General features: G+C 42.6%; 1 protein-coding gene across 21 annotated transcripts in view; it reads left to right on the top strand.

Moving 5' to 3' along the window:
* The window catches only part of AKAP13 (A-kinase anchoring protein 13), a 208,446-nt gene that overhangs the window by 118,430 nt on the left and 66,781 nt on the right, over nucleotides 1–23,235 (top strand). For 18 of the 21 annotated variants that reach the window (XM_064669029.1, XM_064669030.1, XM_064669026.1 and 15 more), the window contains one exon: nucleotides 1,245–1,321. In XM_064669029.1, the coding sequence (XP_064525099.1) occupies nucleotides 1,245–1,321 (77 nt within the window). Of the gene's footprint in view, nucleotides 1–1,244; nucleotides 1,322–21,199; nucleotides 21,838–23,235 lie in introns of those variants that run through there. The other 3 variants (XM_064669044.1, XM_064669046.1, XM_064669047.1) reach the window with 3 other exon arrangements.

The raw sequence follows: 23,235 nt of genomic DNA, 5'->3' as shown, positions 1-23,235 counted from the left end.
CAGTGGACTAAATGTTTCTTCCTTGAGTGTTCTGTCCTTGGGCCAATATCTCAACCATCATGGCATTGCCGTGATGCCGAGCAGATCTCCCAGCAAATGGCACTCAACAGAAATTTGTTGCATTACCTCTGATTTTTGAGTCTGCCCACAAACTCATCCAGTTGAGACAAAATCATTGCAAAACCAGATAGTCCCAAAAATCAAGGGTAGATTTAAAGCCAGTGACAGTTGTTACAGCAACTTCCCCATGAAGATGGGAAGCTTCTCTTGCTAAATCCCTGAACGGTAAACTCACTGCAAACACGGGTCGCCCTTAAGAAGGCGTTGTCATCCATCAAGTGTTTGTTTTTAGTAGAAATGAGAGAGGGAGCAGGATTAGAGGGGGGGTTTAGCCCTGACACAGCCACTCTCCATCTGGTTGGCTTTGGTCAAATCTCTTCGCTCCTCTAAAAGTGTCCTGTGTGTCGTGAGAGTCATTAGCTTAGGGTTGAAAGCGAATTAAGATGTTGACTTCTTGCCAGGAAAAGGTAAGCTGGGGGAACCCCTGGGGAATGATGACTAATGAAAGTTTTGTTGGGCAGAGAAAGCAGCTGGGACATGATATTTATATTACTGTGGTGGTGACACCATCGTGGGAGCATGAGGAAGGGGAGAATCAACTGGGACTTTTGTAAACTCCAGAAGCACAAGGATTTGCCTTCCTAGTCCAGAGGTGTGATTGTCATCCTTAAGGCAATGGAGGTGGGATGAATTTTTGCAGCTTGTAGATTATATTTTTTTCCAACACTTAAAATACCTGTTGAGAGAAGGCAAGGCTAGTTTCTTGAGTTATCTTCAGGTTATGGTAAGAAGAAAAACAGCAAAAATTTTGCTTCTTTATCTGGATGAATTGGAGCCAAAAAAATACATGGGCAAATACATGCAGATGTGCTTGGCCTCACCTTCAACTTTTCAGGAGTTTTACCCTGTGCTTGCTGCTGTTTCATATTTTCCTTCAGTCATAGACACAAAAAGTTGTTAAAACTAATAACAACCAAGGAGGAAAGTTGGGAATGAAACCAGATGTTGGAAGTCAAATGGACTTGAAGGGGTTTAAATGGACTTGTTGAAGGGGTTTGGGCATCGGGTTTTCTTTTCATTTTTGGCAGGTTTTTTTGAGACTGTTTTGAGTAAACAGAAAAATACTAGTAGCACTGAAAGGAATTTGTTTTTAAATTACCTTTGTGGACTCTCTGTTTTCACAGGGAAGCTGGAAATGAAAACTGAGGACGAGGTGGATTTTCTGAAAGACGGCACCGAGAGCGCTGCCCGCGAGGAAGTGGTGAGTGCACGTGTTGTCACCTTGTCTCTTGCTGTGCTGTTTAAAGACATGCCACCGCTGCTGTAACCAGCCACCAAACCTGCTGGTTTCCTTTCTGTACCCTCTGCTGAACAGCATCCATCACCATGACGTTGTTTTAGCCTTTTAAAAATAGTCTGAGCTTTTTTAGACCCTGCATTTTCAACCGCTGGATTAAGCCACATTTATGTTTTCTCAGCCAATGACAGAGAGACTGAGCCAAGAGGTTGCTTGTGGGGCAGGGTTGTACCAAGATTAGTGTATGACTTGACAAAAGCCATGTCCTGGAATGCACTTGGGGGTGGTGATGGTGTGTGGGGGCCAGCAGCACCTTCAAGGTCCCTGCACCCAGCTGCTGCCTGCGTGGTCCTGGAGAGTCTCTCCATCCTTTCCTGTGCTTTGTCCTTCTGCAGAGTTTTTTGCAGAAGGACCCATGGCTGCAGTGAATGTTGGTGTGTGGCATCATTAGCTGGGAGTGTTAGTGCCTCAGCTGGAAGAAAAATGAATAATGGGAGGACATATAGGGATCAAATGTGGGGTGAAAGCCAATATTGTTCATGTCGGTGAAACAGTATAAAAAGGTCATGCCAAGAATCAGGAATGTGTTGGTATTGCTTTTATTACTTGTGCTTTGCCGTATTTAAGGACTGTCTGTGATTAAAAAAGGTGTGTATTGTGTTTGACATGAACAGAATTTTGATTTAAAGCATCCCTAATACATATTCTGCTTTGTCAAGAGCTGTGTTTTCTTGGTCTGACCTTTCCTAGCTGGATTTGCATTTGCTGATATATTTTATGTATGGTTTCTTGTACCTGAAAAAGTGTTTTGTAAATGCTAAATTGCTGTCAGCCTATGTTGGTGCACGTTACCTTTGAGCAGCTGTGTTTGTGTGTTCCCTTACCATTATGAAGCTGTTAAAAGAGAAAACATGGTGGGGATGAGTTCACACTGCAGGGTGGAGCTCCAAAAATCTTTGCTCATCATGCAGTAAAGCTCTTTGAGCAGCAGAACAGTCTTGCCAAAACCTGTAATAAAATCAGGTTTATTATGTTTTTAACAAGTTAAGGCTTAATTTCTGTAGCTGTTTGCTCAGTGAATTAGCCAGGGACTAGAGAAAATAACTTTCCAAGCTAAAATTTGTACTGTCTGATAAGGAAGTCTGTCATTACTGGAATGCATGAGTGTGAAGATGCTGCTGATTTTTTTATTTTTACTGACTCCTTATTAAAGGTATTCCTGACCAATACTTTGGAATCTGGTAGTGAATTAAGATATCTTTAGAAAATGCAAATTAGGACATTGCCTTTTCCTTTCAAACAGACATAAAAGAAACTTATTGCATTTGGCTTCCATTTTGCATGTTTTACGGGCATTTTGATTTTTGTGTGTGTGCTTTCTTCTCCCTCTCCCTCCCGCCTCGTCAAACACCTCTTTAGAAATCTGGCTTTTCCGAGGCAGGAATGGGAGTGCCAGGGGAATGGAAAGTTTGCTGCAGGACTGACAGGGTTTCCTGTTGCTAAGTTCAACAGAAACAAAATAACAACTGCACTATATTAAGGTCATTTGAAAAAAAAAGAAAAAAAAAAGGAGTGGAGGGCTTATAAATAGAGCTCAGTTCACACGTGTAGGCTGGGCCGGAGCTGGCCGGTGAGAGCCATTGCACAGTGTGCATCTCCTGCCACGTCCTGTCTCTGCTTTATTTAGTGCTGGCTCTTTTTGTAGCCAGAAGTCTTTCAGGTGCTTATTGCCTTCTTATTACAGAGCCATTTTGTGGTTAGTAAAAGCGGTTTTCTTAACTTGTTGCGAATAGAAATGTTGTTGGTTGCACCTGGTCAGGAGCTGCAGGTATTTTGCAGTCTCACCAGTGCTGTCATCAGCTTTGGGTCTTGGGAACTGCATTAACTCCTGTTTTATGGGGTTTATGAGAACTTTGCACAATGTGGAAAGCTTTTCAGATGCACAAGTTATGGAAAAAAAGTATTTTGAAGTCTAAAAAGTGCAACTTGTATAGTGCAGTCAGGCTGAAGGACAGTAGCTTGAGCACATGGGGAAGAGAAGGAGGGAAACTCCTGAGTTGGGTTCTGAAGAATTAAAAATTGTGAAGAGTTTTTAGAATTAGCTGTATTCATAATGCCAGTATTACACATATGGTACAGGCTCTCACACTTTCCCCTGTAGTTGTTTCAGAAGACTCTGCCTGAGAAAGACTCTTGCACATATCATGGAAAAGCTGCTGCTGAAAAATGTTTAGGAAAATAATAGTCTGTGGGGTTATAAGCACTGAAGAGAAAATAATGGAAAAATGTTTTTTCCAATTAAAATGGGGTTTTAAAGTGTGTTTCTTAAATTGCCAGAATGATTTCTCAGAGGTTGTATCTGTTCAGCTATAGAAACTCAATAACCAGAACTTCCTAAACTCCTTTCAAGGTAGGCTGTGGGTGCTCCTCCTGCCAGAGACTTCCCTGGTCCTTATCTTCCTGCTTGGTTTGGGAATCTTTAGCAGAGCTGGGATAATCACTTGATGCGATCTATTAAAACCAGAGGTTAGCATTTTTTTTTAAATTTAATAATTCTTAACTCTGGTGAGAAATTTGGTTTGGCTTCTGCATACTACGATATTAAAATAATTTAAAATGGTCCCTGGTGGCTCCAGCAGTATAAAAGTAAAGCAACAGTTTGAAATGAACTGTATCCTGATGTACTTCTCTTGTGTTGATCCCAGAAATTGGTTGTGATTCATTATTTGCTGAATCTTTGTCTTCACGTGGCAGGATGGATAAGGTTGCAGTGCTGAGTTCATCCAATGGCTTCGCTTGTCTAAGCCTGTGAGTGAGAAAGTGTAGCTGGCTGACCTCAGGAACGGAGTTCACTGGGAAATAGCCTTCCCATTGCATTTATTAATTTTATTAGTTAGTTCCTGTTTAATTTAATGCATCCTACCTTTACCACAGGAATTAGTTTCTAATTAATGTCTGTGTTTTCGGAAGTTGCAGCTTGCTAGATAAATGTGGCATTTCTAAATACCTTCACAAAGAGTGAAGCTTGGAAAAAACTTGCACTTTCATCTCTCCACTGATCCAAGTAGTGCAGTAATGTGTGATATATCAGCAAGGTCACTTTCTGGGGGAAAACTTGCAGTATTTTCAGTCATGATTTGGAAGATGGAGCTATGTTTATAACACTCAGATGACATCAGCTTGGGAGGGATTGCAGGCGGTTGGGAGAATAGGGTCAGGGTTCAGAGTGACCTTAAGAAATTGGAGAGTACATCCAGATAAGAGATAAAAGAAGCCAGAGAGTGATTCATTTGTAAAGGAGAAATCAAAATGCACGTTTACCAAGTCAGGTTTAAGCTGGAGAAGGATGAGTAGAAAAAACCTGAGGATTTCTAGTGGATTACAAATGAATGAACAGTGAGAGGCTATTGCAAAAGAGACAAATCTTGTTTTGAGTTATGTTGAAGGAGCATCCTCCATAAGGTATGGGAGGTGACTTACTCATGTGTGGCACTGTGGAGCCATCATCAGTGTCATCAAATCCAGTTTGGGGTGCCCTGCTCTGAGGAGGACATGGGTGTATTGGAGAGTGTCCAGAAGGAAACAATGAGAAGAGATTAAGAAATGTGAGAAGAGATTGAAAGAACTAAATTTATTCAGTGCAACAAAAAGAAAACCGCTGTGCAATCTAGCAGTCTGCCAGCATGTAATAGTGGTTATTAAAGTCCCAGATATCCATGGCACCTTAATTTACTCATTTGCTAATTTGCCAGGATGATTTAAGCTGGATGTTGAGAAAACATCCTGTTATCATCATAAAACTGTTGCAAGACCACCTAGGGAGGCCAGGAAACCTCCTTCCCGGGGAGTTGTTGCAGATAAGATAGATGATGCTCTGTCAGGACAGAGCCTTAGGTCTGTTGTTGCCCATTGGTTTTGGTTTGTAGGCCCCCAGGTTTGTACTTTGCTGAACAGGGAGAAGAGGAGGGAGCAGCTTGGCTGGAGCCTGGCAGGATGTGCAAGAGAAGGGGACTGGGATGGCAGGACTGCAGGAGATAAAGGTGGGAAGAGGGGATGCACTGGACTGGCTGGAAAAGGGCTTGTGGGAGAAATGAGAGATTCACATGGCATTGAGATAAGTGTTTTGATGGACAGTAGGTGTGAAGGATCCAGAGATTTTTCCTTGTCCAGAACTGTAGTCTTTCATGTTTCTCTTCTCTGAGGTCAGCAGATAAATGGTGAAAATTCTGTTCAAGGGTACAGTGACATCCACTTCTAGTGCCAGTGCCAGCTGCTGGTCAGATCAGGTGGTAGAGAAATACTTTGTGACTCAAAACTACTGAGCATTGTTGGTGACCCAAGACAAGGGGTCATTTTAGTTATCCAGGCTCCAATTTATTTTCTTAGGAATTAATTATTTTAACAATCTGCTCACTCTGAAGATCTGCCAAAATTCAGATTGTCTGTGCACACCGAAGTCCATTTTCTCCATTTGCATGTGTGTATATATGTTTGTACTATGGGATGGCAGTTACAAATCCCTATTTTCCAAAGGGCCTGCAGAACAGCGTGGGAAGCTTCCCAACAGCATGGACAATTTCAGAGCAAGTGGCTGAAGTGTTGGAAACAAATCAGAGCCAGGTCTGGTGGTGGAAAGTGCAGCCTTAACAATAGGCTGTGACCTCACTCTGCCTCTTTAAAATCATTTGTGTAGCTCTCTCTTTGTAAATGTTGTCCTGTAACTACAGTAAACATGGAAAAACCCAGCCAAAAGGGAGCCTGCCCTAAGCCTGGCATTAGTGCTAAAGGGTGACACACACCCCCATCAGGTCATGGCTTTGGGCTAGTCATCTGCCAGGCCCTTTCTCACACCCACAAGCATCCTGTGTCTGCCCAGCATGCTCAAAGCAGAGGCTTTGAGATCTGGGAGGAAATTGTGTCAGATGGTCAGCCCTGAGTAAACTCATCACTGTGCAGGATACATCACCTCGGGTTTCACAGTCTGTTCTGGGCATCGCTGCACAAACTGCAGGGAGCAAGAATAAAAGCAGGGGGGAAAGAAAAGTAAAAGGAGTTAAACCCAAGCTGGGATTCTTGTTTGGCCTTTGAAATCTGTAGCAGGAAGGCATTTATACAACTACTGTGGAAGGTTTTTTGTTCTACACTTTATTTCTCTGGGTGCCGCAGTTCCGATGCCTTTCTCTCCCGAAGGCTGATAATCCTCAGCCTGGGACGGTAGTTTCCAAGCTCAGTCACAGGATTCATGGATGTTAGCAAGAGAAGCAGGAACGCAGACACCGAGCCAAATCCCCGGCTCAGCACAGAGATGCTGCTCCCAGGTCTGGCTCGGCGCGAGCCCGCGGCAGGACGGGGCACATGAAGGCGCCCGCGCCGCCCCCACGGCTCGCGGTGGCCACAGGGCTTGTGCCAGCCCACGCTCATCTCTGGAGATGGTGAGTTAATCCTGCTCCCCTACGCCTCCCCCTTCAGCCACTGCAGGCAAAGATTGCTGCCTGATACTCTGGTTTTTCATCATTTCCTAATTTTCTCTAATAAAACATCTGGCTCTGCCATCCTCCCAGTGTCAGCTGCAAAGGAAGTTTATCCTTCTCTTTTTTCACAGTCATTGTTAAAGGCATCAAGAGCTACCTGGAGTTTTATCTATCCATCTGCAAACACTGTTGCCTTCAAGGCAGAGTTGTGTGTGTATTCTTGCTGTAGTTTTGAGATGGATCAAATTAAGAACAACTGTTTAATAATGACACGTCTTCTCTGATGCTCACTTTTGGCTTGTTTCAGACAAAGGGGTTCACTCATACACATTACTTAACATTAGTGTAATGAAGTAGTTTTTGGAGGCCCTTTTTAGGAACAGGACTCCATGATTTTACCACTTTGTAAAATACAGACCTAAAGGATTTCCAGTATAGAAAATCCTAGGTTTGAAGTCCTCTTCAGGTGGTTAGATACATTCATTTTTTATGCAGTCATGAAAGTATGGATCCATAAAATAATGGATGCATAAGACTGCTTCTGTAGCAAAGGAATGCTGGCATTGAATATTGTACCTCAAGAAGGAAAATACTGTGCTGTTTTCGAATGGTCCAGTCTCTGTATCCTATGGGTTCTTTTGTTTGTGTTTGAAATCTCTTAAAGTTTTGTGGTATTACTGTTGCACAGTAGACATGGTTACTGCACACTGAATTCCTGGTCTAAATGTAGAGGAAATTAAGATGATAACATGGGAGACCAAATGTGGAGTTTTTGATGGAGGCTGTGTTACTATGACAAATGGGTACTTTGATGTATCACATCAGAAGGTTTTTATCCTTCTGAAAGAACCTATCTAGCTCCATGCTGATATTTTGGAAGCCAAAGTTGGCCCCCTACAACATAGAGAAGCCAACATTTATGTCTTTCTGTAGACTTATGTTTTTTGCAGTTCATTGGAAGTTACACCACCTTAGAGGAAAACCTCATTATACAAGAAATAGATTTGTAACTATATTCCCATACATTTGTTCTAGGGTTTTATGAGGAGTCATGGGACAGATAGGGACAGATATCTGAGAGATGAGCAGGGAATCTTGGCTGCTGATGAAGCATACTCTAGCAATATCCAGGCATGGCATTTCTGACTTAATCTTGCAGCAAAGGATGAAAAGAATGGTGGGAGTAAGAAGAAAAAAAGTACTATAAAACTTTTTCCATGGAAACATGGAATCAAAATGGATGTAACCTCTCAGTACTTTCACAGATTTCCCTTTTTGTTACTGTTCTCCACCTTTTCCCCTGCCACTACCCATTTCAGGTTGTCTGCCTTCCCTTATTATACCATTTTCATGCAAAGGTGAAAACCTGAATTTTCCTCCAGCATCTCTGCTGTTTCTGCTCAGTGGCACATGCACATCCCTGTGTGGCCCAAAGCTGTGTTGCTGACTGTTTGTGGGCTCAAACTGCTGTTAAAACATGAGATGAGATAAAAGCCTGGGCGATAACTAAATGTTTGCCTTTCTGTGCAGCATCTTTGCTCACATTGAACCAGACTGATGGCTCTCTGGCTTTGCAGGGACATCTTTGCAGTAGTACAGGGCAGATTGGTGAAGATGGAGAGGTCTTAAGGCTTGACTGTGACACAAGAATAGATGGTTAATGTTGCAGTGGATGATTAAAATATCTTAGTAGGACTGAGTGTTTTGGTATCCAAGCATGTGATATCTAAAGTAAAAGTATGGGAGGGAGTGGGTTTGGCTGAGCTGAGGCAGCTGCAAGTCAGAATTAAAACCCCCAGGGACAGAGCAGTGCCTTGGTGTTGCATTTGGCCGGGGGCAGCCATAGCTATTCTTACTGTCATGGTGCCAAATTCATCAAAGCTTTCAAGGAAATGAAATTTGTCAATTTTGGTAGAAGACTTGGATTAATCATCAGTCATGCCAAAGAAATGATGTCTCCAAATGGCAGGTCCTGTATAAACCATGGACAGGACTGACTTTTTTATGGGGACCCCAAAGCAGGTCAACATAAGGAATGAGAGAGTTTCTTCTCACTGCCGCTTACCTCCTTCCATCACCAGTTTGGTTTTTTACTGCTGTGGTCGGTGTTTTGGACTTCTGCTTTGGAATAACCCCAGCACGGAGGCTGTAACAAGAATGTGACAGAGTTTTGCAATGGTTTGATAAAATACACTTGATCAGCTGTATAGGAATTAGCAGATGGGAGCAAATTCTAAACCAGCCTTTCTTTTGCACTTGGTCCCTTGCAGCTAATAACCTTCTTCTCCTTCCACTTCTCTTTCTGCTTTTCTTATGCATTAAATTTGTGCCTAAATAAGCATGTATTTGATGCAGCCAACTTTCTGATTTTCTCTTAAGCAGTGGTGAACTTAGGTGCTCCCTCCCTTCTTGCTTACTGTGTTTATCATCTCAGTGCCAGTGATGTACTCAGTGAAAATGGAGGCAGTAGCTGTGCCCAAGAGACTAATCCAAAAGACAGAGCCAATATTTTTGGGTTACCTTGTTTGCTTTCTCTTCTGTTTGTGTAGTTTGAAATGGAGGAAAATTGCTGCTAGCCTATGTTTAACCTGAGTTATGCAGCTCTCCTTTCAGATCTGCAGAAGGTCCAATGCTTGGCTTATGGTTTCTCAGCCTGATCAGATATTCTTTCTCCCTAAAGACTTTGCTTGATGTATACCCTGATCTCATTACAGCCACTTAATAGTAGTTTCTCCTTATTTATGCACTTAGTTTTTTGGGGCCATATTCTTACCTGCAGCTTTGTCAAATACCATGTGCCTCCTTCTCCTGGAGCATTTCCATCTTCTCTACTCAAACACTAATATTGTGTTTGCAAGTACCATGGTTCTGGGTCTGCCTATCTTGTACCAGCTGTCTGTGTTCTCCCTCCTCATGTCCTTCCAACTGGTGAGATAAGAGGCAGGAACGTGAAGCCTCACCCTCACTCACTCATTAGTCTGAGCCCTGGTACTGAGTCTGCTTAGCATCAAGTGACTTGTTTTTCTTCTGTCTGAGTCTGTGCTTACATCCATAAATCACAAAAAGATCATAATCCTGACTTACTTGACACTGAACTTTTGCTTGGTTTCTTAACACAGCTGGACACATTAAATGCCTAAAAGTGGTTGGGAGGAATATTTCCAAAATACACATTTTCAAAGGCTGGAGGTGCAGTTCTCCGTAACATTGGTTTCAATCTGAGATCTTGTGTTTAGGAGCGTAGAAATCTCTTCTGCTCCTCCAAAATACTATACTGCAGATCACACTGATTCTTATCAAAGGGCATGGACAGGGGTGGGCTGTTAAAATCTGCTGAGATTAAAGAAGGGTTTCTTAGTGTTTTGTTCCACTGCTATTTTTATCTTTAACTCACCGAGGTGAGGAAATACTTACAGACCTGTTTGCCCAGGAGGAGGTAGATAAGTTTTAGCTTCAAATGCCTGCATGCAAGGGGTAAAATAGAGCAGTAATATACCTTTTTGAGCCTTTTAAAAGAGAAGGAGAGCTGCTTACATCATGTCCAGATATTCTTACCTTCAGATGACTCAAGAGAGGCGTGGCTGTAGTTGGGGTCCCATGGTGTTACAAAGGTAAGGGGAGAGAGAAAGCCCTTTGCTCCCTGCAGCATGGGCTGAAATGGGTTTTAGGACATTTTGCAAGTTTTGGTTTTAAATATGTTCTGAGGAGATGTGGAGGGAAACCTCAAAAGGCCTTTTTGTTCATAGGTGGATATTTGGGGGGCAGTGTTTGATTTTGCTTGTCAAAACTTTATTTCTTGCTTTCTGTCTTTGAGGAAGCTGAGCTTTACCTTCTATGTTGTAAAGAATGCAAAAAGAAGCCAGAAGGCCATAGATGGGTCCTCTGCCTTTTTTTATAAATCTACGTATATAGACTAAATAAAAAGCTTCTTTCTGGGCTTTTAAGTCCTTACAGTGAACCAGACAACAAAAATTTGTGTCTTGGAGTAGCTCCTAGAATTCTTTAATGCTGAAATATCTCCTCTACTTGCAAACCTGTGGCTCTCCCTTCTTTAGATAAGCAACTTCTGTTTAAACTGGCTTTTTTTATTACTATCCTTTTGGGCAAGGGTTGACACAACTGACAGAGACTCTAGGAGTGCGTGGCAGACAAATAAGAAGTTTGAAGGTGATTAAACAAGTCCTCTCTGTTAAAAAGAGCAAGGGGAAAAAAAAAAATCTGTGCTTGGGGTATTGACTTTCTCTGGCTCATGACAGTTTGAATGTACACTGAAAAAAATTGGAGCACTTTAAAAGCTTCATAAGTTGTTTTCTTCTCTTTCAAGAAAACGGAATTCAGATAGGAACATCTTGCTTCAAGTAGCAGATGAATTAAATGTTGAAAATAGGATATTTTGGTTGAGTTTGTTGGGTTTTTTTTTTTTGTTAGGTAAGCATTAGACTCCCAAAAAAGTACATTCTGTTTTCATGCATGTCTTATTAAGAGCAATGTGTGTTCTCTGTCTGGTTAGTTGTGCTGTCTGAAGCATCAAATAGCTTTTGGCAGGTTGGGTCTTAAAATATATTGTGTGTTATCTTTTATGGAGGATGTCAGCAGATGTCTGGATCCCAGCAATGAAATAGCAGGAGGGAGGCAAGACAAACCTGGGGTGTATCGTGGAGTGCTGTTAGAAGTGGAAATGAGAGATTGAGAGACGGGTAGTGAAGTGTGTTTTAGTCCCCTGTGTGGGGCAGAAAGCAGCTACAGCAGGGGATATTTTAAGCCAGTATTCAGGTAAGCAAGATAATATAGGTGCCCATTTGGGAGCTGTATTTCTTTTACTTTTTGTCTAAGGCTTGTGAGCAAGATCAGACACTGGGGACAGGCAGCCTTTTGCCCCCCCAAACTCCCAGTATGGGGGGGCAATAAGGTGCCGACTGCAGCCTCTAAAGAGAGACCAAAGGCAGGAGAGGAGCCCAACTTATATTTTCTTCCAGTCTTACTGATGGGCCTAGCCAGAAAAAAAAGGCATAAAATAACAACAGCTGTTGAAAAAAGTCCAAATCGTGTGCCTGTATCAACAGATGTTTCCATAAGCCATTGATTTTTAGGTTGTCCCAGCTTAAATACAGTAGGGGGGTGAAAAGAGTCAAAAGGGTAAAATCTATCTAGAAGATGTTTCTCTGTGTTGGAGAACTTTATAAGCTGTCAGAGAAGCTGTAAACAAAGTTGCACCAAAATGTATAGTGGCTTTTAGTTTAAATTGTGCCTTTTTGCTTGTTACTGGCTGCTTGGGTTAACAAAGAAAATATTTTGCTTTCAATAGCTTTCAGAACTTTTGTTGGGTATTTTTTCTTATGCTTCTGCATTAAATAAGCCCATTTAACAAAACCTGATCCTCTTATAAACATGGAATAATGACAGTATCCCACATATGGGTTTCATTAATTTTTGCATGTTTTGAAGTTGCCTTTTTTTTTCTCCAAAAGGCAGACTTCAGAAAAAGAAGAGACTAGTGCTACATAATGGCCAAAACAGACTAGCTGAGGAATAATAAAAATAACTAGAAATAGTTAAATTATTTAACTGTTGCATATCAAAAAAGACTTTTTTTTCTATACAGAAGGATGCTGCATCATCTGCACTCCTCCCAGTTGCTGTTACTGGTTTGCTTTGATTGAACTGGCGTCAGTTCTGCTGATTATCTGCAAGCTTTTGTGCTCCTGAGTCTTGTAAATGGTTTGGATTTTAGCCTGGAGAGAAAGCTTCAGAACATTTCCCCCTTTCTTCATAAGAAAACAAAACCAACACTTTCCTTTTTCAGATGCTCCATTTTCCTTATCTGCAGCACAGAAATTTGCAGCTCCCAGGACAGTCCGAATCAGAAGGATGACTCAGGGAAATTGCAAGATATAATAAATGCTGCTTTTTTATATTTTATCATCATCCATTGGCTTAAATTTATTTATCTAATTAATATAGCTATTAAATATATGGAAATGCAGCAGCTGTGGCAGGTGGGGAATGAGAGAGAGGACCACGAAAAGCCAACAACTGAGGTTTCCCTCTATTGACTTGACATTCACCATGTTTACAGGGACATTCTCTACCTTTAACTGAGTAAAGAGGCAGAAGAGCAGGGCTTGGATCCATTATTCCAGTTAGGAATTATCCTTGCAACAATAGATGTTACTGTAGTGAGATCTTTGGAAAGCTGGTAGAAGAGACGTAGCATATGTTAGTTTATAACCTTAGAATAAATATTTTATTATTTTTCTGGAGCAGTGTCAACAGTTGAGAAAATTCCTCACTAATGGTGATGCTTCTACATATCTGGCTGTTAATTACATGTTTTATGTCCTGAAATTCCTTTAAAAATATTTTCTAAAATTGAGCTAAAGAGGAGAACATATTAGCATGGATTGATATAGTAATCATTAATGATGGCTTTGTAGACCCAATGAATCCTTACCCTTGTATATACAACTTTAGTCTAAGGGGATGAAAGTGGGGTAAAAATGGATAAAACCAGGTTTCTTCCACAGGGTCAACATTCTCTCCCGGGCTCTTGAGCTGTAAAGACATGTTTGTTTAATATTCCTTACAGAGGACTACCAGGAAAATGGATAAAACAGTGAGCAAAGGAATATTCATGTGGTCCTAAAGCAGACCTCCCTGGTGGGAGCTGGAGTCCAAATGCCTCCTCTCAAAGTTTGCATTGGATTTTATTTCAAGTTTTCCAAATGCATGTAGGGAGGGCATGAAAATATTGGTTGGATGCGAGTGTCGGTAGGAGGGTGAGCTGAGTGTCTGTTATTGCTGGGAGAGGGGGCTTGGCTGCACTCAGAGCATCTCAGTTACCAGTCAGGGCTCAGATCCTCCTCCCCACAAAGCAAACAGAAAAATTGGAAGGGCAAAACAAATGCCACAGTGTCTTCAATCCACTGCCTTCATTAGCAGCCGAGCAAAAAGCTGACCTGGGAATATGATGGGTGCCTTTGTACAGTGCTTTGCTTTCCCACCACTTCCCCTCCCAGATTTTCAATTGCAAGATGAAAGAAGAGATAACTTTTTCCCTTTTGATGGAGTGCCTGGCCAGGACAATACACTGGGTCGTGTGGGCTTCCAAGGGCTGAGTCCTAGGGACTTCAATTAAAAAGGGAAAGAAAAAAAATAATAAGGGAAGCTGAACCATTTTCTGGCATGATTTATTCATTTGAATGACCCGTTTCTGTTTTTCAGTTAGATTACAGTGCCTTAAACTGTAGGCATGAAAGAATGGCAAAAGCTGAATAATTTCCTCAGTTCAAAATGTGTCATTTTTATATTGTCCATTAATTTCACTCACAGATACCATACGTCATTTTTGTTGGGCTTTATCCGCCAATTCATCTGCACAATCTGCTATCCTGTCTCTTTTTTTGGCTAACTACATAATTCTTCTGATAGAAGCATCCACCAGACGTTTCATGGCACTGATCTCATGTTATACTGAGGCATCCTGTAGTGATGTCTGCCTGCTCCTGAGCCCTGCCTGCAGCAGTGAGGGTCATGCTGTCATTTCGTAACACAGCGATATTTTCTGTGCTTTGGAAATGTGAGGTGGTTTGCTTTCCTGCACAAAACCTCATACTAATTTTTAACCTCATGTCTTGAGCTGTAGAGCTTTACTCTTCCTGAGATTTGTGTAAATCAGTACTTTCTTATATCCTATATCTATCCCAGGTGTGTCAGAATGAGGATTTTTATTATGAATGAGATAAAAGTGAAAAACTCCTTTGATTTTTGCGTTTGTGAACTTTGTAGGTAAAGAAATATACCCTTTTTCTTTCAAATGTATTGATCTCTTCCTTAGCTCCTCTGTAGGATGAGTTACTAGATATTGCTTGGTTGGATATCATGTGGATTGAGCAGGCCTTCAAGTATTTGGTGGATGACCTGTGCAAACCAATTTCAAGTGACTTACATAAAGCTTACAATGGTTTGAAAACTCCTATATATACAGTTCACTGTTTTAAATACTTTCATTTATATCATTATCTTTCCAGATCCCAGAAATTGTAATCCTGCCTTTAGAGTGGAATCACCATAATTAGCAAAGATTATCACAGAATCACAATATTCTGAGTTGGAAGGGACCCGTGTAAGGGTTATTGAGTCCAGCACTTAAGTGAATGGCCCATATGGGGATCAAACCCACAACCTTGTGTTATTAGCACTGTGCTCTAACCGAGCTAATTGGGATAGGTGGCTCATTGTGTGCATGTAAAATTTACATGTTCATTACCAGCAACTGAAGAATGTGAAGGGAAACTTTAACAAAGCTATCATGACCAACTTTAGTGTTGAATGAGATCAAAGAAGTAAATGCTGTTTCTTCAGCAGCAGCTTCAGCTTGGGCTGAGACAGCTGTGAAACCCAAAGCATTATCTTCCATCCAGATGCATTGGTTGCAAATTGTATTATTCTTTATGAAAGACACTATTTTTTTTTCTGTTTGACCCAATCTGTAGGTCAGTAGGCCCTGTGTCTTGGTGGGAAGGAAGTGGCTGAGCATGGGAGCAGCTGACATCCTGGAGGACCCAGGGGATGTGCAGCACAGGTTGCTTCTGGGAGACTGGTTTCCTTCTGTAGTTCATTGCTCAGATGCTCCTTTACAGCCTGTTTTGAGGACTGTTCCTGCTTTATCCACTTGTGTTTTCCTTTCCCCACCTTCAGGATGTTGGAATTCACAGAGCAGTGCAAAATGTCTAGTGTTTGACAGCAGAAGTATTTCAACTCCCATAACACACTAAATAAATATCTGTGGCGTGGTCCAAGATCCCACAGCACTTCAGCCAGCCAGACATCCCGATTTGCGGTTATTTTTGGTAAAGGAAGAACTAGATCTTGCAAAGTGATGTAAAGTCAGCTGAGGGGTTGCTAATCTCTTGCGTGGGATGTGTTTCTCCTGCAGCCATTTGGGAGCAGTAAGATGGGCAGTTGACTTCCTCTGGAATGCTCTGTGGCAGACCAAAGCTTCAGCATTTTTCTGAAGGTTATTTGGACAATGGAAATTCCTGAAAAATGTACACTGAGTCTCCGAGAAATATTAGAAAAGGGAAGGTCAGGAAGTGGCTGAAGGTCTCTCAAGGTGTTTTTGTATTTTCTCAAAACACACGCTCCATGTATCCATGTGTCTGACAGCTTTCCAAGTGCTCCTCATTCCCCCATGGCTCTTTAGCTGTTTGTTAGATGGTTCTGTCTTTGAGCTCAGACACAGGCTGCAGCTGGATGGTGGATTGTTTGGATGTTAAATTCAGCTCAGTTGTGTCGTCCCAAAGCATGGTGTTGCTTTGGGAGGAAATGTCTCTCTCCAGACTTTTGTGTGAAGATATGATTTAAACAGGGAAGTTTTGGCAGAGTCAGGGCTACCCAGGCTGGAGGATAAAACTTTTGTTGGTACTGTGAATGATTTCCCCAAGGATTAAATAAAACTGATGAATATTGAGGTGTCTTAGGACCAGGATTGTGAAGGTTTGTTGCTGCATCGCTGACCTTCCCCCTTAATAGCAGCACAGTGCTTGCCATGGATGGGATCCCTGTGATGGCTGGTCATGGGGGACTGCCCATGTCCCTCTCTGTGATTCCTCTTCTTTCCATGCCCTACCTTGTAGAAGAATTCAAAATCGCAACCAGCCTTTTGGGGCCACCCCTTGAAGAGGGTGGGACAGTGGTGGGTCCTGCCATGGCCACAGGGATGCAGCTCTGGACCAAAGCGCCACCACGTCACAGGAATGTAGACTGACAGGCAGGATAGGAGCAGGTCGGTCACTAAGCTCCTCTCAGTCTTGGAATGCTCCTGGAAACATGAGAAATGCATTGTCATCAGCCAGGGCTCTCTACCAAGGTCTGTGGTGTGAGTGCTCACTATGGTCAGCTCATTATGGTCAGCAGCTGCCTGGTCTGCTTCGAAATCCACATTTGAGCATCCACCTCGGTCTTCTCCTGTGTGGGTGCTGACCTGCCTCCCGGCAGACACGATGGATGTGCACTCCCTTCCAGATTGGATGTGCTCCTCTTAAAGGCTTTGCAGCATTAGAGTGCAGATTTCCTTTGCCTTATTTAGTTTTAGGAAAAAAGCGATTTGTTTTGTCTATCTGTGCAAGTGCCAGAAACATAACATTTTAAAAACTCTTTCCAAAAAGCTGATTTCTTTTAAGAAAAGAGCAGTTGAAATTGTAATTCTTCTCTCTTACTGTCTGATGAATTTATTATCTCCTGGTTTTAGTGCCCAAAACTGGGTTTTGACTTGCTTAAAATGGGCAGAATTTTTTCCTTTCATCTACTGCTCCATTAGTTCCTATCAGAGCCACAGAGAAAAAAGTTAATATGCCTGAGTATTTCTGCAGATTGCATCATTTTCAGCGTTTCATAACGATATGGCAAAAGTAATTTGAAACAGATAACAATAGTTCAGTCTGTTTCAGGATAACCATGATTTCCTTGTCATTAAGAGGTCTGTTAGCGGGTGGAGGAGGAGTTTTATCTGGATGAGTTACAGATCATATGGTGTGATCAAGTGCCTTTTTTTTTTTTTCTTCCCCCTCTTTTCCTTCCCTTGAAATCCGCAGCGCTGGACTTTGGTTTGGATATGAAACGATTGGATAGTTTCAAACTCCTGTCTGCACAAAGCAGCTCAGCACTTCCAGATGTTTTCAATAAGGAGCCCAGAACTGTCGCATCAGCAGCCGGTGGCCGGGGCTGCTGCTCACGTCTCCGCTCCATTTTGAGCAACTCACAAAAAAAAAGAGAATTATTTACTTGCTAGAGCAGGCTTTCTTTAATTTAATCTTTATCTTCTGATTGTCTGGCTCATTGTGTTTCAGAGCATAAATACTATATGCTGTCTAAACACTTGTATGGCATTCAAGGACTGCCTTAAATAGCTGGACAAAAGAGATTGGAAACCTTTGTTCGTCCGGGCTCAGTCTGTGTTCTGCATCTGCTCTCTGTGCTGTGTGGATGTCAGGCTATGTGCAAGGCAAGATTTCTAGCCTGAAACAATGCAGCAAAAGCCCCACCTAATGTGGGAAGAGAGTGGTGGTCTCCCAAGGGAGAATGTGTCTGGCACATTATCTTCTGTTTGTTTATATTATGTTTTTCTCCCCCCTTCAACAGTAAAGTCTGAAATTGAAGATGAGATGGACTTTGGGTGTCTGTAGTCATCACTGGCCTCCTGATCTTGGCTGTGAGTCAGGAACATAACCACAGAAAAAACTCTTGGAACAGATTAGGGATTTGGAAGCTTAAATTTAAGAAGAAAAAGAGAAGGGAGAGAGGGGTTTTGTTGGTTTATTTATTTGTTTGTGTTGATTCTTTTCTTCTGTGGCTGAAGATGTAGGAGTCAAGTGTAGGGTTGTCAAGTGGACAACCTTTACTAGATCAAGACACATGGTTATGGAGGAAGGCAGGTCATCACCTTGATTCACAGGTAGGGTATGGACATGCACCAAGTCCTGGGATACATCCTGTGCTCAGAGTCACCCAACCTGGCACTGGTCTGACAGCTTCTCTGGCCACCTCTTGCCACCTGTCTGCACCTTCCACCTGAGCTTTCAGTTCCCTGCTGCTCCATGAAAGCACACATTGGGTTACTTGTGGCTTTTGGCCATCCCCAAATTGGCCCCGTCTTTTAAACTTCCTGCTATGAAAGTTGCACATCTCTTAGCATTTCTCTCATCTCCTTTGGCTGGAGGTATTTCTCATTTTTCCTTACCTGCCAGAAGGCTGAGATAATGGGAACCACAAAAGGCTGGGTGTTGGTGTAGCCACAAGTTGGACCTGTCTTGCATCTCCGTGGAAGATGTGCTGTCGCTGTTCGTAGGGATGCTCACCTGGCAATTTCCTCTGCAAGGTGGGCATTGCCTGAGCCTGGCAGCCGAACATCTCTTTCTGGTTGCCAGAGGACCTCTGTGGATCAAAGGTGAAATCCTTTGAATGGAGCATCTGGGCAGAGTTGTGCAGTTGTTGTTTGGATAAATCTTGGATGTCTATGCCAGCAGCCATAATTAAATTGATTTGCAAACAAAAATATCTGCAGTGAAACCTTAGAGCATCATTAAGGCACAGTGGCTGTTGTAAATTCTTACACCTGAACTAAATTCACACACTTTGTTTATAGGTTCCTGTCTTGTAAATTTAGATTTGAGGAAATCCCTGCCTTTTATGGTAGTGTTTGAAGGGCTGGAATGCTGTCACAGCCATTTCTGATTCCTCATCTCGACAGGCACATGATTGCTGGGATTCATTACTTGTGGAGAAAACTGGTGCCTCCAGAAAGTCCCCAAAGTATGACCACATTTCGTGTGTGTCCTAATACTGAAAGCAGAAGCTCTGCTTGTTGTTGAAGAAAATAGAGTCATTGGCTGAGATCTCGAGCCAGGGATTGTAGCTGTAAGAGAGCCTCGTAGAGGAGATCCTCCTCAGTTCAGCGGGTGGTGTGGTGGAGGTGAAGCTTTGGGTTGTGAGGGAGAGACTGGAGCCTGGTGAAAGTGGGGGGAGATACCTCGCGTTGAGTAGGTAAGAGTTTACCTGTGTCCCTAACCTGGGGGAGCTCATCCCCTGTGAATCCCCAGCCCATCCAGCACATGAGGACACGGCCATGGAGTGATGCCCACGGTGGACCTTGGCTTGGGGGTTGGCCACTGTGTCACCAAGTCTTAGGAAAAGATGCCCTTCTTTGCTTGGTTATTGAATCTGCTAAGTCTGGAAGGGTAACTCTGCTTTTGTGTAATCTGACTGTAGGATCAGGGGTGTCTTATCCAGGAGCCCAAAATAGTACATTGTAGTTCTGTAAACTCCTGGTTTTTGGTGTTCTACCAAACGGGCGTGGAGGGGAGTCAGTTCCTGTGTTACTCACAGGCAGGCTGTGGTGGAATGTTTTGGGGCAGTCAGAAGACTGTGTAGCACTGGGAAGAGAGGAGCTGGAGTGCCTGTTCGCAGCAGATGGGTTTGGATCTCCTTTGGAAGACTCATCTTGCACTCAGATGCTGAAAAATATGCTTCAGTAGGCTTCAGGGTTTGAGTCACCTTTGCCAGATTTGAGCTGGTGGTTACAAAGCTCTTTATACAACCAGGACCACCCTATGGGACTGGATGAAAAGACTTACAACCCCCTAACTAAGCTCCAGGAGTGGGGCAAATCCCAGCAGCAGGAGGTGGGCCAGTTTGCCCAGGGCTGCCAGGGACAGCTTTTGGAGATCAGCAATTAAACGTTGGGTTGATAAGTACTGTTTCCAATTCTGTGTTTCCTGCTTTGCAGCATGCAATTAAAAATTCCTGCATTTTCAGCTTTTCTATTTAGCAAAGCAGCAAGTTCTGGTTGCTACGAACTCCCAGTCACAGAAGACCCCACTTCCCCTTTTCTTCTCTCTTTTTTTTTCCTTTTTTTTTTCCATTTTGAACCGCCCCCATTCTCTCTTGAATCGGTGAATGAGAGAATGTCTAAAGCCAGGGAAGTATGGAAAGATTTCATCCCTGGAGAGGTCAGGGTGGGGTGGAAAGCAGAGGGGGCTGCAAGGGGGCAGTTTGAAAACAGGAAACCATGTGGCAGTGAGCGTGCAGGGCCCAGCTGATGTGAATGAGCTATTGAGAGCAGAGAGTTGCTCGAGCTGGCCCAACATTAGAAACATGAAAAACTTTAGGGTGTTTTTTTGGTGTTCTCTTTTTTTTTTTTTTTAAGGAAAAAAGCTCTGCCTTTCAGGGTAGGAAAAAAGAGAGAAAATTGTATTTTCTGGACAACAAGTTGTTGAAATCTTTTGCTCTGTGTTGCAAACAAAACAAGAAAAAAGTAAATGGCTGATTTCCTTATTTTTTTTTTTATTTTTTTTTTCCATGTGCACTGATTAAATCATAAGTTTCCATTCCTGGTTTGGGAAAGCATTAACCCTGAAACTGTCTTTGATTCACCTGGCCTGAGGGTGTAGGAAGAGTCTTTTTACCTCTCCAAAAACATGTCCCTTTGCTCTCAGCCTCCTTTTGGACCGAGCAAACACACTGAGTGCCTGCAGCCGGAGGTGGAAGAGGCTGGCAAAGAAAAGCTGCTGCTTTTTCTTCCCCCCCTCCCTCCTCTTTTTTTTTTTTCCTCTCTGAATCATGCTCCCACAACTGCACAGTAAATTTGAAAGCTGGGAGAACACTGGTGCAGGACTAAAAAGGCAAGTAGTGACGTCCCAGCCCAAATCAGGAGGGGAGTGGCTTTATTTCATTATTTTCTTTCCTTTTGCCCTGTGCTGTCATCAGAAATTTAAACTTAATGCAAAACCGAGCCCTCCTGCCTTATGAACAGTGGACTGACTAGAAAGGAGGAAAGTACCTTTTTTCATTGTTTCTTTCAGTGAATGAGGGCGTGAAAGACAAAACACGTTGGTGACAGTATTTACGTTGGATACTGTGATTGGCTTTTTTTTGTTTTTCTCTTTTTCCTGAATTAGACCCGTCGTGGCTGAGCCTACCTTCTGCCTTTCCTCTCGGAGCGTCAGGGTTCCTGCTGCACACATCTGGCTTTTGTTCTCTTTTCAGGCAGGATTTTAATTCTGGTGCTTTTTGGATATCAAAGTTGTCTGGAAAACATTTTTTTTATTATTATTACTATAACAGGAAGGCTGATACCATTCTTAGCAGTTGCAGAAAAAATAATCCTATATGTATAAAGCTGTCTTCAAATACCTTTTGTTTGCTATAAGTTCCTGCGTTGCCTGTATAAGCAAATCTGTTCCGAGAAGACTTTATCAGCCGGTCGCAGCTCTGGGATTTTCTCTTTCCTGTTGAGAAGCTCGGACAGGCTGGTGTGCTGAGACACAGGGACTCCTCCGAGCACGGATGTGAGAGGTCTGGAGTGTGCCTGGCCGTGGTCAGCCCGGGGTTCATGGTGGGCTCTGCTCCTTCACTCCCAGCTTTTTGGACAAAATGTACGAACGCCACAAGAGGCGATACAGCCTGTGCGACATCTCCAAGGTGGACAGGACTGTAGATGTTGTGTTGTTAAAGGTATGGTGTTTCTGTGCATTTCTTTATGGGTTCCTTTCCCTATCTCCAACGGATCGATCTGTTCCTCACTATACTCGTGTCCCCAGCTGGGTGGTGCAGAGAGGAGGGGCAGGTGGGACAGCTCTTGCCCTTCAGCATGGAGATGGTTTTGAATGTTATCAAACCATTTCATGCCAAATATTATTATCTGTGGAGCTAGATAATCTCTTGTGGCATGCACTCTTTGGGATCACTCCCTAACCATCTTCCCTGTCCTCTGTCATTTAACAGTTCCCTCCTGATTTAAAACCCTCTCAGGTGGGTTTTCTGCATAAGGTGCAATAGGTTTTCATTTCCAGTGGTCGCTTATGGGGTTGAAATGCACATGTCTCCTGAAAGATGTATTCTGTCAAAAAAAAGGCATGGTGGATCCTCCTTTCCCTCTGTTTCTCATTTGTGTTTGAAGGGTGTTGTTGTCAGTCTTGTTGTTTGGGTGTGAGTTTTGTCTGAGGATGGGTTGGAGCAGGAGTCAGGAGTGGTTCTTGGCTAATTGTCCCAGTGTGTTCCTCCTCTAATCTAAAATTAGCAAGTGCTCCACCAAATGGCACAATGGCAGTCTGGGAATGTCCTGTCTCTGTAACAGCTTTTTGGAGCTTCAGCAGTTTCCTGGCAGAGTGAATGGAAATAGGAGAGCAGCCAGAGGGACTGCAAAACACAGCCCGACTCAGAGATCTTAACTCCTGGAAGAGCATTTCCTTTCCCTCTCCCTTTTTCTCTTTCCTCTTCTTAGCTGAAGCAGTGGGATTGTGCATGATCGTATGGCTTCCTCTTTTATGATTTTTGCTTCATGCTCTTGTTTCAAAGTCAAGATGAGAACATGTAACAAATTTATTTTCAACTGATTCTTGTCCTACTTTATCTGCACTAAAATAGACTTAGCTTTTGTTAACTTGCTCGGTTTAGGGATGAAAGTATTGTATCGTCATTTTTGGTGGCACAAATAACTAAGTTGTTTTTTCTACTAGCTCAATTTTTTGAGTATTTTTGAACTCATATAAATGATGCTGATTGAGGTTTGAATCCCACGGTATTGAGTCTCTAGACACCCTATGAGTCATTAAAAATGTTGACGTATTGTGCACACTACTTCTATGAAATGACTGTTTAATAATTCTTGGAAGAAGACCTGGTATCCCTGACAATCTTGGTTGCCAATAAAAAACACAGTCTTTCTCTTTATAAAGAGTATCCAAATGCCCAGGTTGAAATGTAACTCACTAGACTTATCTGACTTCAGTATTTCTGATGTCACCAGTTCCTTAAATTAGTTTTTGTTCAGCAAAGCTCAGATTTTATAACAAAATGTGTCTCTTGTTAGTTCCAACTAGTATTTTCCTAACTGAGTTTCAAAACTGTGGG

Source organism: Pseudopipra pipra, chromosome 12, assembly GCF_036250125.1.
Source record: "Pseudopipra pipra isolate bDixPip1 chromosome 12, bDixPip1.hap1, whole genome shotgun sequence".
Taxonomy (NCBI): Eukaryota; Metazoa; Chordata; class Aves; order Passeriformes; family Pipridae; genus Pseudopipra; species Pseudopipra pipra.
The sequence above is the reverse complement of the archived record's forward strand: the minus strand, read 5'-3'. Positions and strand labels throughout refer to the sequence as shown.